Source organism: Choloepus didactylus, chromosome 8 (genome assembly GCF_015220235.1).
Source record: "Choloepus didactylus isolate mChoDid1 chromosome 8, mChoDid1.pri, whole genome shotgun sequence".
NCBI lineage: Eukaryota > Metazoa > Chordata > Mammalia > Pilosa > Megalonychidae > Choloepus > Choloepus didactylus.
In genome coordinates, this window is record NC_051314.1 from 16,959,773 (window position 1) to 16,974,920 (window position 15,148).

The 15,148-nt window shown below is 53.5% G+C and overlaps 1 protein-coding gene across 1 annotated transcript; it reads left to right on the forward strand.

The window, feature by feature from the left end:
• Positions 1-642: 642 nt before the first annotated feature.
• PVALB (parvalbumin) lies at positions 643-14,020 on the forward strand. Its single transcript, XM_037847884.1, has 4 exons — positions 643-753; positions 2,468-2,600; positions 3,913-4,022; positions 13,835-14,020. Exons 1-4 carry the CDS (start codon positions 693-695, stop codon positions 13,861-13,863), a joined length of 333 nt encoding a protein of 110 aa, XP_037703812.1. The 5' UTR covers positions 643-692; the 3' UTR covers positions 13,864-14,020.
• Positions 14,021-15,148: the final 1,128 nt, after the last annotated feature.

The following is a 15,148-nucleotide window of genomic DNA, read 5'->3' on the forward strand; positions in this document are numbered from 1 at the left end:
AAACAGTTTTCAGAATGCACATCCCTGGCCAGATGCGGGATGCGGCGCCCGCAGAGGAGCCAAGCAGTGCCCTTCCGCCGTGACACTCCCTCCCTGCGTCTCGTGGGTCAGGTTTCGCGACCACAGAGCTCAGATTTTGCAGCATAAATTTCCATCCGGGACAGAGAGGAGCAGAGACTAGTGTACAGGGCGGAGGGAGACCCGGAGCAGGGCCGAGGGGCCCAAGGTGAGGGTCCAAGCCTGGCCCGGCCAACTGAATCTCCTTCTCCAAGCGCCGGACATCCTCGGAGGTGCCCACACCCGAGACTCTTCGCTGCTCCAAATGGGCGCCTCCGGCATGCCCTTGACAGCGGACGCTCTAGCTGGTAGCGCGGGCGACCCCGCAGTTTCGGAGGGTCCCCCTCCCCTCCCGCCCTGGCCATAGCCCCTGGGATCCTGAGGACCCGGAGGACCCCGGCTGGAGCCGCACTACGCGCCCGCCGCGCGTCCCGCACGGCTCGGCGGCGCGGCGGGACTGAGCGGTTCTGGCTGCGCGCCGAGCTCCACGCCCCCTGGCGCTGCGCCAGGCCGGGCTGGCGGGCGGGCGGGCGCCGGGCGCGCAGCACTGCAGCGCTGGTCATATGAGCAGAAATGATGAGAAAAGCACTTTTTAGTCTTTTCGCACTTGCTCTGCCCGCTCAAATAGTTGCAAGATGTCGATGACAGAAATACTCGGCGCTGAGAACATCAAGAAGGCAGTGGAGGCCTTTGCCGGTGAGCAGCGCGCTCCCTTCCTCCGGTCCCCATTCCTCTCCCCTAATCCACCATCCCCTGTCCCCGCATCCCCGCGGGCCCCGCGGCAGCCCAGTCATCCCCAGCGCTCCTCTGCTCACGCATCCCGCGGGGCGCTGGAGACCGGGAGAATGAATTGTCCTCAGCCCTCAGCATTAACCAAACTGCATCCGGGCGGGACTTGGCGGAGGGAGACCGGGTGCGCTGCCCAAGCAACTGAAACTTGCCAGCGCTGAGGGACAGGTGTCGTGCTGCGAGTACTCCAGGGTCCCGGACCAAGGGCAAAGACCAGGGTCGGAGGCGGGAGCTCCAGGGTCCTTGTGCGCTGTAGGATTTCCCCTTTGATCACATAGAGGGAGCTGCGGGCGCGCACGCCTTCTCTCGGACCAACCCGTTTCTTAGATCCCGGCTCGGGAAAAGAAGACTCTTCCCGCCCGCCGGTGTCCATTGTTGGCATCCCCGATTATTCGAGCCCCCTTCTCGCCCCCCTTCTCCACCCGATCCACGGGCGGGGTGACCTTCCCCAAGCCCGCGCTCCGCTCTGCCCAACACCCGGGCGACGCCTGCTCAGCGTCTGCAACTTCCAGCCCCGACGGGCGGGCGAGAGAGGGAGGGGAGGGGGCAGTTCACCTCCCCGAGCTGCCCCGCACTTTAAGAGCTTATCTGCCTCCAACCAAGTCATCCGGATGGGGAAACTGAGGCCCGGGGAGGGAGAGATACTTGACTAAAGTCACCTTAGAACTAGGTATCCTGACTGCGTCTCCGGGATTCGCCGGTGTCTGGCCCCCAGAGGCGAATAGAGCAACTTTCCTTCTGTCCATCTCTGTGCTGAGGGGAGGAGGTATACCCCTGTCTACAGGACCCCCACCCCCACCCCCAACACACACGTACACAAGTTACACCGGCAAACTTTGTACCCTTCCCCAGGAGTTTTAAGAGAGGAGCTCAAGACAGAATTGGGGGAGGGGTCTCCCACTTCCTCTCTGCTTGGGACACCCCTCTCAGGGCACTGTGATCACCCACTCACTCAGCCTTGAGTCACTTTGAGACCTCTGAGAAGAAACTAATGAAGGATTCCTCAGGAGCCTTCCACACAGACCCTTCACCCCCATCCCACCAGAATGGTTTTCTGAGCAAAGCCAAGACTTCTCTGTCCTCCCCTCCGCCTAACGCTCCCCCCCCTCCCCGGCTTCCCACTGTACGACCTTGAAAGAGAAACTTGTCCTCTCTATGTCAGTTTTCCTAGCAACACAATCTGCGGCCAAGAAAGAAGCTTGACTTTCCTCCCCCCTCACCCCAATATCCACCCAGCAGGACCGCCATCACTCACCCCACCTTCAGCCCCCTGCCACTCAGCCACCACCCAAAAGGCTTCATGAAAACCAGGTTCTCACCAGGCCAAAGGTTACCCCCACCAGGGGTGCAGGGTGCAGTGGAGGGAGGCTCAGCCCGGGAGCCAGCGAGACCCAGGTGCAACCCCATCTCCTGCTCTCGCTGGTGACCTTGAGCAAAGCACCCTCTCCGCACCTGGGCTGCCCCGGCCCTCTTAAGGAGGGGATGTGCCTCTATCTGAGGCCCCCCATTTCCAGGGCCCACAGGCAGGCGTCAATCAGCAAAGGCTGCGACCCCCCCATCCATTCTCCCACCCTTCCTTATGGCCCCTTTGTCTTCATTTTAACCCACTCCTTCCTCATAGCTGTTGGCTCTTTCAACCACAAAAAGTTCATCCAAATGATCGGCCTGAAGAACCGGAACCTGGAAGAACTGAGAAAGGTGTTTCACATCCTGGATAAAGACAAAAGTGGTTTCATCGAGGAGGAGGAGCTGAGGTAAACTGAGGCCTCCAGGAGAGGGAGTAGGGGTGGGAACTCTTGTTTCCAAGTTCCAGTTGGCCCTGTCCCTCCCCTGCCCCCTCTCTCTGCACCCTTCACAGAAAATAACCGTGCCCGTCTGCAGGGCTGAGACCCAGCGAGCTTGGGGGAAAATGTTTCCCAGCGTTGCTTCCGGAAGACTAAACCCTCAACAGAACATCCAACTAACTAGGATAAAGTATAGCCACTTAATATTGCTAATGGGATGCTGCTACTTAATAATTTAGTACAAATGAAGCAGTTTTTCTCACTGCCTAACACCATAGGCAAGGCAGAGGACACTTGCTCTAGGATTTCATTGATTTTCGTTTGTCTAAAAGGCTCTTTCCACCGTCCCGCACACTCCCCCACTTCTTTTGTACTAGGGAGGCTAGAGTTGTTTCTGGGAAAGTCAGGGATGCAGAACCTGCCTTGCGGGGTTGGGAGTCCTTGGAGCAAAGCAGAGGAGGAGAAGGATATGACTAGGAGAATGTGAAACGGCATCTGCAAAGGAACCTCTCTTCATAAGCCCCCTGACCACCCTGGCTCACGTCTGCCATCCCTGCTGTGCCTTATGCCACCCTCCGGCCAAGGCTGCCTTGAATCCTGCCATGGAGAGGAGATGGAGGGTATGGAGAGGGGACTTTCAAGTGAGGACTTCCCCATCCATCCTGCCTCTCCCCCAAACCTTCCTACAAGAGTTCCCTCTATCTGGAACCTTCTCCATCTACCCAACTCACACCTAACACACACAACGAGCAGACACACACACTCTCACACACAGGGAGGCTGCCTTCCAACTTCCCTCCATACGTCACCTTCTCCGGGAAGCCTGCCCTGACTCCTCCCTCACCCCAGGAGGGATAGATGCATCCCCTGAGTGTCCCTTTCCGCTTCCCTGTCATTGCATCCGTCATCCGTGTGGTTGCTCTCGGAGTCCTTGACCCCCTCCCTCTTCTCAGGTGGCTTCCTACGGCCATCCCATACCCCCAGTTTCCAGTACGGGCCCTGGCACAGAGAGGGCACTTAAGAAATGTTTGTCAAGTAAATGAACAAATGCAGATGCCCTCCCTGAAGTTGGTCACCCCTGTGTTGAGGACTGCCTGCCCTTCTCTGGACACTCACAACGAAGGCACAGCCCCAGACCAGAATACCTGGCCTGACCCAGCTGCGTGCCGCCCGCTGCTGGCCTCCTGTCCCAGCTGCAGACATCCCCTGGGCAGGGGTGAGGTGTTCCTGCAAGGTGACCTTGGCCTGACTCCCTCCCCACTTTCTCCCTTTCCCCCTCCAGATTATTCCTACAGGGCTTCTCCCAAGATGCCAGAGAACTATCTGCTCAAGAAGTCAAGAAGCTGCTGGGCGCTGGAGACAAGGATGGGGACGGCAAAATTGGGGCCGAAGGTGGGTAGCTGTGACAAAGGGCCTGGCACATCATGGATTGTGGGTGCTAGGATGCTAAAAGCACAGGGCTGTCCATCCCAGGGAAGCAGAGGGGGGGGGATTCCTCACTCCCCAAGATTAGGAAAAGAAGGGTAATTCATTAGGTCTAAGAGATCCATCACATGAGCCAGGCAAAGATAAACTGGTATATTCTTTTTTCCCCCATAGGGTAGGAGAACCCAGGAGAATGTGGGACTTTTCCTGAACTTTGTACTTTTGCCTGGGTTCTGTCCCCAGCTCTGCCCCAAGCTCTGACCTTGGGCTGTCTCCTCCTTTCTCTGAGTCTCCCCTCTGCAACCAGAGGAGATGAAGCCAACTGATCCCCAAGGACCCTTCCAGCTGTCCTGTTCTCAGATTCCAGGGATGGAAATTCCTTATCTTCTACCCTCCTCACATGTTGCCCTGGTGTCCTGTAACTTAGGTCTCAGAAACCTTTTTGGCTTCACTCAAACATTGTAGGAGAGCAGGGAAAAACAGCCATCCAGAATCGGCTGGGGATTAGGAAAAGCAGTATCTGGGCTTGCCTTACTTTTCAAGCTTCGCATTTAGCACAGGTGAGGGGTTGGCAGGCCACCACCCCGCATCCTCCTTGTTCGGATCGGACTAGCATTCACAAAGCGCGTCCTAGCACAGTTCTCTCTCTTACTCATCAAACATCCCTGGGAATCCTCTCCACTCTGCAGATGGGCAAACTGAGGTTCAAGGAGCTCAGCCTACTTCAGAGAGCTGGGACATAAGTGGTGGGGCCCGGACTTAGAACCAGGTCTGGGTAACTCCGAGACCAGAGCTCTTTCCAGCAGGCCACGTGACCTCCCCTCCTGTGATAGTCCTTTCTGCCAATCTAAGAGAAAACTGGGTCTAAGCACGTGGACTTTGGGCCAGGCTGTCTGGGTTCAAATCCCAGCCCTGCAGCTTTCTAGGAATGTGACCTTGGGCAATTCAAGTCACGACCCTGGGCCTCAGTTTCCTCTTCTCTGAACTGAGGGTCATGATAGTGCTGATCTCATAAGGTTGTCATGGGGATTTGATATGCTGATTTGTAAAGTGCTTAGAACACTGTCTGGCACACAGTAAGTTCTAGATACACGTTTGTTAACTAAATTTAAAAATAAGTATCGGGGCTGGGCTGCATTCATCCCTTTAGCCCCAGCAGCTAGCCACTACCTGACACATAGCAGCCACCAAATCAAAGGTCAAGTCCAGCCCTCTGCGTCTCTCTCTGACCCTTGCCGGCTGTGACCTTGGCCACATCTAGATTCCCCTGCCTGATAAACGGGGTACACAGTTTCATCCTATGACCTACTTGGGCTCCTTGTGAAAATTAAATGGCTAAACACGCAGAATTACTTTGGGAAAGGTACAAGGGAAGTGGGTGTTGGGTTTATTCAAGTTTTATGCCAGAATCAAGAATGGAGGATCTCTAGCAAGGTCAGGTGCAGCGTGTCCCTGTCCTTCTTGTGGGAGGGAGGGAGGGAGGTGGTTTTAAAGGAGCCGGTGTGGAGGGTGTAGGAGAGCCTCGGTGGAATGGCAGATCCTCTCCCAGATCCCATCCTCATGAGCCACTTAGCTCCCCCACAGGCCCTGGTCCCCACCGTGACCCCAACCAGGCCTCCCAACCTGCCTCCCCATTTTCACGCACAGCCAATATGCCGCAGCTCGGAAGCCCCTGGCAGGGTCTTCATGGCTGGCTGCTCGTGGATAACCTACATGGTGACAAAACACCAGCCCAGAGCCGGGCCCCATTCCCTGCCTGCCTCCCTGTCTCCCTCCCTCCCTGCTGCTCGCAGATCTTAAAGAGCTAAACTCTTTGCCGAGTGGTATCTCTGTGCCCGCAGTGGGGGAGGTAAAGCTGAATCAGGCCCGGCTCCCAGCACCACCGTTTCCTGGCTGGGTGTTCCTGAGCAGCGGCCCAGTGCCCCTGAGCCCCAGTTTCCTGCTCTGCAAGCAGGCCTGATAATACCTCCCTCCTTGGGATTTTGTGAGGATTCCACAACATCGTGTGCGGCGGGGTTGAGCGCAGTGCCTGGCACTTAGGAAGCCCTCTGTAAGTGGCAGCTGCGATGATTCTCTTATCCTTGCTCACAGTGCTGGGACTATATACGGGAACAGACAGAAAGGCCAGGTGGAGGGAGGGGGTCAGGCAAGGCGATGGCATCGGCAAAGGCCGGGACATTCCAGGCATGCTCAGAAAAGGGCAAGAAGACTGTTACCTGGGTGTGATATTGCCCAGCCCAGTGCTGGGCCCTCTACATATGGCACCTCATTTAACCTTGGGAAGATAGTGGACACAGAAAGGGCAACTCAGGGAATCCAAGGTCACCCAGGATTCAACTCCAGGTTGACAACGTATGGTCTAGGCTCGTTCTGACTGGTGCTGCGTCCCAGCGAAGCTTTGAGGGTCAGGACAGGGCAAGACGATGGGGCAAGGGGGGCGGGGATGAAATGGGCAATGAGTACAGGTCATCTTGGAGGCTCTCATGGCCCCACACATTGTGTTTTTGAAAAGAGAGAATACAGATGCTTTTTCTGGAGGGTGATGGGAAGGTGGGCATGACAATGTCCGATGGGCAGTGAGATGAGAACCCTTTGTGAGACCCCACGAGGTTCTGCTTTGCCACCCAACCCCCGAGACTGCCAGTGGGTCCAAGCCCCACCTATTAGCTGGGGGACGCTTTCAACTCCCTGTGGGACCTGGGGCAAGTCATGGAAGCCCTCTGACCTTCAGGTGCCTGGTCTTTAAAATCAGAGGTCAAATCGCTGCCCCATTCCTGGAGTCCCTTCCAATCTGGGATTCCGTGGATCCCTCACCAGGTAATCTCTAGCAGAGGACCAGCTTCGCACGGGGGGCTCCACTGTGCAATCTTGAATAACAATAACATCTGACTCTCTGGGGTCCTTCCTGTGTTCCAGACACTGTAATTAGTATTTTGCTCATTTAATCTTCCTGCTACTCTTTGAGGTGGATACAATTGCTAGCCCCGTTTTATAGACGAGGTCACTGTGGCTCAGTTGCCTAATGACTCACTGCTGGGAAGCAGCAAGGTCAAGATCTGGGTTCAGGCCTGTCCAGCCCCAAAGACATGCCCTGTGCTGCCTGCTTCATTCATTCATTCATTCATTCATTCAACATTTAGTGAGTATTCACCATATGATTATCTCATTTGTTGGCTTGTTTCTAGCTTCTCTCTCCCCACTAGGATGTCACCTCCTCAAGAGCAGGAACTTTTTGTTCACTTCCAAATCCCCAGCACCTAGGATAGGATATGGCACATAGGGGCACAAGAAAAGTTTGTTTATTGAATGAATGAATATGTATCCAGCTCTGGGGATGCCAGGATGAGGAAGCAGGACTCCCACCTGAAGGAAGAGGCCATCTGCCACCCAAAGTTAGAGACCCATATGGGCTGGGGGTTTGCACACAGAGGGCTGGGGGAGTCCAGAACCAGGCCCTGCCTCCTTGCCCAGCTCTGCTGGCCCTTCTGAAAGGTGGTGAAATCTACCAGGTTCTTTAAGACCCCAGATTGAAGGGAGAGGTAGAAAGACAAAGTTCTAATAATAACCCTTTGCACCCATCTCTGGGGCAACTTCTTCCAGGAAGCTCAAAGCCTTTTATAGACATGATTGATTGATTCTTGAAGGCTGCCCTGCATGGTTGGTGCAAAGCTTGTAAATGGGGTTTTTAAGGCAGAAAATGAGAGAGTAGCTGGGAAGAGGTGGAAGGTGCAAACACACACACACACACAAACAAACAAACAACAAAAACCAGCTGTAGTTGCAAAACTCAGGCACAAATAGCAAGTAAGACTTGCTACTTTCAAACACTTCACCTTCACCACAGTGGATCTCAAACTTGAGTGTGCACCAGAATGACTTGGAAGGCTCGTGGAAGGACAGGTGGCTGCGCCCACTCCTGCCCCCGGAGTGTCTGATCCACTGGGTCTGGGGGTGGGGGCCAAGCTTTTGCATTTATAATGAGTTCCTAGGTGTCCAAAATCACACTTTGAGAACCACCACCTTAAGCAATCCTCGAAAGCAGGTGCCATCTCTAAACCCATTTTACAAATGAGGAAACTGAGGCAGTGAGAGGCTAAGTGACATGCCCAAGGTCACTCAGCTGGCAAGTAGCAGAGCCAGGATTGAGGCTCAACACTCAGGCCAGGCTTGGAGCCCCTCTGCATCCCTCTTCCCGGAACTTACAGGAAGAGCAGTTACCTGTGCGCTCTGTGTGCTCCAGGTACTACCCAGGGCCTCCGCTCTATTAGCGCATTCAGTCTTCAAAACATTTCCACAAAATACCTTTATTATCCTTGCTGCACTGACGAGAAGCTCGAGGCCCAGGGAGGCGGTACACCTCGTCCCAAGATCACACAGCTGGGAACCACTGGAGTCCTGCGTCAAACCCAGACACTCTGATGCCAAAATCCACACTCTTCATCCTGTATTCTACACAAGATGTGCACCACATAGATGCCACACATGCACACAATCTAGTTGGTTTCCTTTAAACTCAGTCCCAGCGATGGATCGTTTCCTATGCTTCAAGCCTGTTCCAACTGTAGAGACTGTGTTTTGCTTTTTGGCCTCTCACTCAAAAATTAACAGTCAGAATTATTGCCTGACCACTGTAATCTGCTCTGCTCACATGCCTGAGGGCATTTGCCTTTTTTGCTTCCTTCTGGCAGATTCCCTTCTTTTTCACCCCTGAGTAGCCTATTTACAAGGGAGCAGAGTAGCGGAGTGAGCTCTGAGACTGTGGCCGCACACCTGAAATCAGACAGAAAAAATGCACATGTCCCAACTATGTGTTGGCCAAGCCTCCCTCTCTCTAGGCCTTCCTTTCCTCATCTGTAAAATGGGCATAAAAATACCTGCCTCACAGGGTTGTTGCTCAAATTAAGGGAGAATGTTCTGTGACTTTCTTCCGTTCTTCTACTTTACACATATGCTTTTATGTGTAAACCACCTCAGCCCCCTTGGAAGTAGTGTACTGCAGCTCTCCAGCTGAAATGAAATTGAGTCTATGATGGGGGAAAGCTGAGAAGGAATGAAGGAGCGTCTTTCCCACCACCCTGTAATTCCAGCCCTCCAGCCACGGTGGGGTTTGATTTCCAAGCGAGGCAGGATGTGGGCCTCGGGGTCAGCTCCCAGCCCTGGCAGCACAGCCCTGTGGCGTATGGTGTTTTGTCCATGTCTGTTCGTCCTCACACCAGCCTGATGAGGTCTGGAGGGGCAGAGGTTCTGATATACACTTGAGCGGTGTGGAAACTGAGGCCCAGTGGGCATGGAGTGGCCGCAGTAACGCAGCAAATCCTTGGCAGAAATGAAACCCGGGCCTCTGACTCCACGACTCCCCCCACAGGGCTGAGTTGAGACATTAGAGTTATAAATGGTTTCTGTGCTTAGCAAGCAACTCGGCTGTATTCCCGAGTGGACTTTCTCTGACTCGGGCCTTCTGCTGCACTAGACAAGATTTAGCAGAGGGACAGGAAGCAGGCTCCTTACGTAACTGCCCTCCTGTAAAAAGGAACAGTAATTAGGGCAGAAAGTGGCGCTCCCTCTCCATTCACCCCTCTCCTTCTGTCTCTGTCGGCGACAACTTGACATAGGGCCACTCAAGTCCATCCCTGAGTTAGAATCTTCCTGGCTGAGTGACCCTCGGCCTCAGTTTCCCTGGAAGTAAAATGGGGATATGAAAGCCGGCGAGGATGGAATGGGTAAGGCACACACGCCTGGTGCAGAGTTGAAGCCCCAGAGCTGTTTGTGCTGCGGGCTCCTGGCTGCGTGTCCTGACCCGGGGTGACTCTGCCTCGCCGTCCCCTGGGATGGGAAAGTGATCATGTTTGCAATACCGATTTATAAGGAACAGAGCCCGGGAGCTATTTAGAGGCGAGGTGATAAACCAGGAGGCCGGTTCCTTCACTCTGGTCATCTCGACTGAGGGAAGGAAGGCACCTGCCAGCCGCTGACGCTGTGTCCGTCTCGGTTTCACTTCGGGCTATCAGTGTGTGCCAGTCTCACCTGTCAGTGGCTTCTAAATTTGTCCAATCCCCACAGCATCCCGGACTGGGCAGACCTAATTAGGCTAATTTCAGTGTCCTAAGGGAAAGCGGAGGACAGCATCCTCCATCTTCTGATCCTCTGCCGGCCCCTCCCTGCCCCACCCTTCCCTGGCCCTTTCTGATTGGACAGCAGGCCGGCCCCAAAGAGCCTTTGGAGGGCTTTGGTCTGAAAAGCCTCCTGTAAGCTCCTATAAGGCTGTCCTTGCATGCCTTATCGAGGGAGAGACTAATGGATCTCTCCAAAGGAAGACTCTCCGTCACGCCTGGATGATAAGAATGGATTTCCCTGGATGAAGCACTTCTTATCCGTTAGCTCACGTAGTCCTACTATGGTCTGACCATAACCCTATGAGGAGATTCTCACAGTATCCCCATTTTACAGATGAAGAAATGGAGGGTCAGAGAGTGCGATCCCATGTCTGGGCACACTGGAGGCAGGATTCAAACCCAGATGTGTCGCATGGTGTCGGGCTCAGCCAGCTGCTCTTTAGGCCTCCTGTGTCCTCTGTTTATATCCTCTGGGTCCTTCTTTGTCTTAGGATTTTTTGATGGTGGTGATTTCAAAGCTCCAGCCCACATCAGTTGTGCTGGGGAGATGCAAGGAAGGTGAGAACTAACATCAGTTGACCACCTACTGTGTGCCAGGCACTGTTATGGGGTATCTGACACGTTTCTCATCTAGCCTTCCCACTTGCAAGTGGGCATCATTATACCCACTCTACAAATGAGAAAATTGCAGTGAAGCAGTGACTAAGACCACCCAGCCAGGCCATGATGGGACCAAATTCAGACCCAGCTTCAGAGTTGCTGGCAGGTGGCGGCAGGTGCCAGGGTGGAGGTGGGAAGTGGTTAGGGGTGATGGAGACAATGAGAACAACAATGATGGCAATAACCGATAAAGGTTATGATACCATGTGTAGAGCTCTGGCTATGGTAGGCCCTAGCCAGGCATGTCACAGGCTTGGATTTAAAGTGGCTTGAGTGGTAGAAGCATCCAGATAATGACAGCTCCCAACTACTGAGCACTTGCTGTGTCTGAGGCCCTCTGACCAAGAGCACCGGGGCCGATTCCTTTGAACAAGTACTACTGTGAGCTCCACCGTACAGGAGAGGAAACGGGCACAGGGGGACAGGTATCTAGTCCAAGGTCCCAGAAGGAAGGAACCGGGAAGCTGGGGGTTGCCCCCTTGCCTCCTTGCTCTAGGTGCTGCGTGCAGCTGGAGGGGTGTTTTCTAGGCCCGTCACTGCACAGATGAGGAAGCCAAGACCTGGAAGGGCAGGCTCCTGTCCTGCGACGGGGCGGGCAGGGGTGGAGGATGGTAGAACCAAGACCAAAACCCTACCCTTCAATGCCCCTTTCCCCGCCCCTGGGATCTCCCCACAAAATCAGTGGACCTGGACATTACAGGGTATTTGTTTGCTTATTTGTTTTTCTTTAAGTAGAGACCTGGAAATTTTAGGGGACACATTTTGCAAGGAGGACCATAGTGCATGACTGGTTTCTAAGTGCTCTGCCCCAAGGGAGACACCGAAGACACGAAGTTGTGACCCCCTGCCCTCGATTTGTCTACAAAGGGGCCTGTGAGAGGTTTGGAGTGGATAAAATGAGAATCCTGTGTTCTCTGCAAAAAGCCAGGGGATATGGCCACTGTGCTGTCCTGACTGCTTTTAGCATACATGGGCAAGTGGGCCCAGGGTGGGCCCAGAGGTCTGATTTAGGAGGCTTTAAAAACCCCCACAGGTCCAAAATATCCCCCACAGCCCAGCTCCAAAATGCCTGGCTTCTTACCCCTGGTGAGTGCTCTGTTGGGTGTTCTTTGGCCGTCTTCCCACTGACTGCACGAAGCCCACCTCTTGGGGTAAAGGGCATTGACAGGCTGTTTGCTGATGAGTGGCCCCAGAGTCCACCATCTCCAGGGGGAAGGAGGGAAACAATAACGACCAGCTTGCCCTAGTGACAAGCTCTTCTTGAGCAGGCTTTGGTGGAAGGACCCATGCCTCCTTTATCGCAGGACAGAGCGGCTCAGAGCCTCAGATGGCAGGGGATGCTGGCTCAGGCCAGTTTTCCAGATGAAATGGCAGGCTGAAGCTGGCTCTCTTTTCCTCCTTCCACCCGAGCTGGGACTCTGGCCTGAGCAGGAACTGCTTCTCCTAGTCCCGTAGGGAGTTCCCTGGAGCCCAGAGCCCAGTCCTGGCTCTGCCTCCTATTTTCCGCATGACCCTGACAACTCACCTCTCCCCATCTCTACCATCGTCCCACTTAGCCTCCTAGGCTCTCATGAGAATTATATGAGTTAAGCCAGGTACTTGTTGAATCCTAAGGAAGACTATGAGCTATTGCGTGGGTGCATTCATTCATTCATTCATTCAGCATTTGTTTCTTAGCACCTGCTTGTGCCAAGACTGTTCTAGCTGCTGGGAGTGTGGGAACCAGACAGGCAGGGTTCCCTGCCCTCCTGGGGTTTGCATTCTAGTAGGGGAGAGCAACAAAAATAAGTAAGTACATAAGTAGGTAATTTCAGAGAATAGGTCAGCGACACAGAGCACTTCTTGCTGGGTATCGCCTTGTTTCTGACTCGCCCACAAGCTCCTGTGGGGCAGAGACCAGCTCCTGTTCCCCTGTGTCTCCCCCTCACCTGGCCAGGTGCTCAGTTTAGTTGCGTTAGACTCAGTGGAGAGACATTTGTTGGCCTCCTGCTGCTGACACCAGTCACTGACATCATTCCTTAACGTCAGCTGGACAGTGCTGGCGAGAGAGGGGCAGGCGTTCATCCCACCGTGGACCTGAAGGCACCCAGGCGTGGTGGGCTGGGAGGACCTCACGTGGTGGGCTGGGAGGACCTCGGACCAGGAGCTACAATCCCAGCTCAGCTGCTTACAACCCTGGAGCCTCTGAAAGGTCACTTCTCTTCTCTGGGCCTCAGTTTCCCCTTACATAAAATGGGGATATTAACCCCCAGTTTCCTGAGTGTGAAGGACCTGTGGGTGCTCGCCTCTCTGAGCTTCATGGTCGGGTCTCCTCCAGGGTCTTGTTCAGACCCCTGGGGAGGCAGTGGGGGACATGCACTGTGGTTCTTGAACATGACTGCTCATCAGAATCAAGTTTTAACAAATCCAGTAGCTTGTCCCTCACCCCAGACTTCCTAAGTCAAAAATTTCCAGGGCAGGGAAGGTGTCTTTTAAATTCTGCAAGTGATCCTAGTGGGCGGTTGGGGAACATCTAGACAAGTGGTTAAGAAAGCTCAGGGTCGAAAGTCAGACCAACCTGGGTGCAAATCCCAGCTCTGCCTTTGACTAGCTATGTGAGTATGTGTAATAACCTTGTAAAACTTGCTGAACGCTGAGCCTCTGCTATGTTGTCTATAGAATGGAAATAATGATAATATGCAGCTAATAGGATTATTGTCAGAGTCAAATAAGATACTGTTTATAAAGTGCTTAGAATAGTGCCTGGCAAATGATAAACATTCAAAAAATTATTGCTATTATTATTCATAATAATTTGTAGGTGGCATGACATCATGAGCAAAAGATGTGGTGGACCCACCATTTCCCACTTCATTCATTCATTCATTCATTCACTCACTCCAGGTCTCCTGCAGCGAGAACTGAGGGAAAGAAAGCGCAGTGCCGAGAGCCCAGCAGTCAGGCCACGGCCGGTCTCTTTTGCCCTCTTCACCTCTGATTCACTCCCTTTGTCATTTTCTTTTGCAGAATTCTCCATGCTGGTGGCCGAAAGCTAAGAGGCACTGACTGCCCCAGGCCTTTCACCTCTCTGACCCCAACACCCCCTCTCAGCCACCCTTGCTGCCCTCCTGCAGTTCTGTTCAGTTTATTTATGTTATTTTTTTACTCCCTCCCGACCCCTGTGGCCCTGAAATGACACCATTCTGCTGGAAAATGCTGGATAAATAATAAAGGCTGTACCAGCTGGACTCTGCCTGCCTGGAAGGACACAGGCCTGGTGGGGCGTGATCCTGCTTTGTCTTCTCAGACACACCTGGGTGGGGCTGGGGAGTGGAATTTAGAGAAGATGTGCTGGCCGGGAACTTTACTGAGCTCCTGCTCTGCATGGTACTGAGAGTGGTAGCTATACAGGATACCCATTTACTCCTTGAAACCACCCCCTAAGTAAGGTGATGAAACACCCATTTTACAGATGCAGAGACCAGGCCTTGGAGAGATGAAGAGACAAGTGTAAGCCCACACAGCTAGAACTTGGAGGAAGGATTTGAATGCAGATCTGTGCATAGAAGGTGGGATGGATGGATATCTGTTGAGGTGCCTTTGATTACAGATGACAGAAACCGAATTCAAAGTAACTAGGAAGGAAGGAAGGGAGGGAGGGAGGAAGGAAGGAAGGACTTGATTGGCTTACCTGCCTATATAGTCCAGGGATCAGTCTTCAGGAACAGCTGGATCAAGGGACTCAAGTGATATCAGGACTATGTCCCTCGTTCCCCATCTCTGAGCACTGTTTTTCTTGTGCTGGATTTGTTATCAGGCAGGCTCTCCCTTATGGCGGTAAAATTTCTCCAAAGCTCAAGGCGTACATTCAGCAAAATCAGAAAAAAAGAGAAAGAGAGAGCTTCTCTTTCCCATCACTCCATCAGAAGGCCCCCAATTTAGTCCTGTTAACATTAGTGGCTAACATTTATTGAACGCTTACTCTGTGCCAAGCACTCTGCTGAGCCCTTCACATGATTCCATCTGCACAACAACCCTATAGAGTGGGCACTGTTGTTATCCCCATTGTCCAGATGAGCAAACTAAGGCACAGAGACATTAAATAGTTTGCCCAAGGTCACACAGCAAGTAAGTAGTAAAGCCAGGATCCAACCCTGGCCAGTTCTCCTCCCTCAGTCACAGTGATCAGGAGGGTGGGTGCCCTGATTGGCCCATTCTGGAAACTGGCCATCAGCAGAGTTAGGTGGGGTCAGTCCCATGGAAGGCTGATGGCCTGAGGGTGGGGGAGGGTGTCCCAGTGGCAGTCAGGAGTGGGGAGGGGTGCTGAGTGCACGGATACAG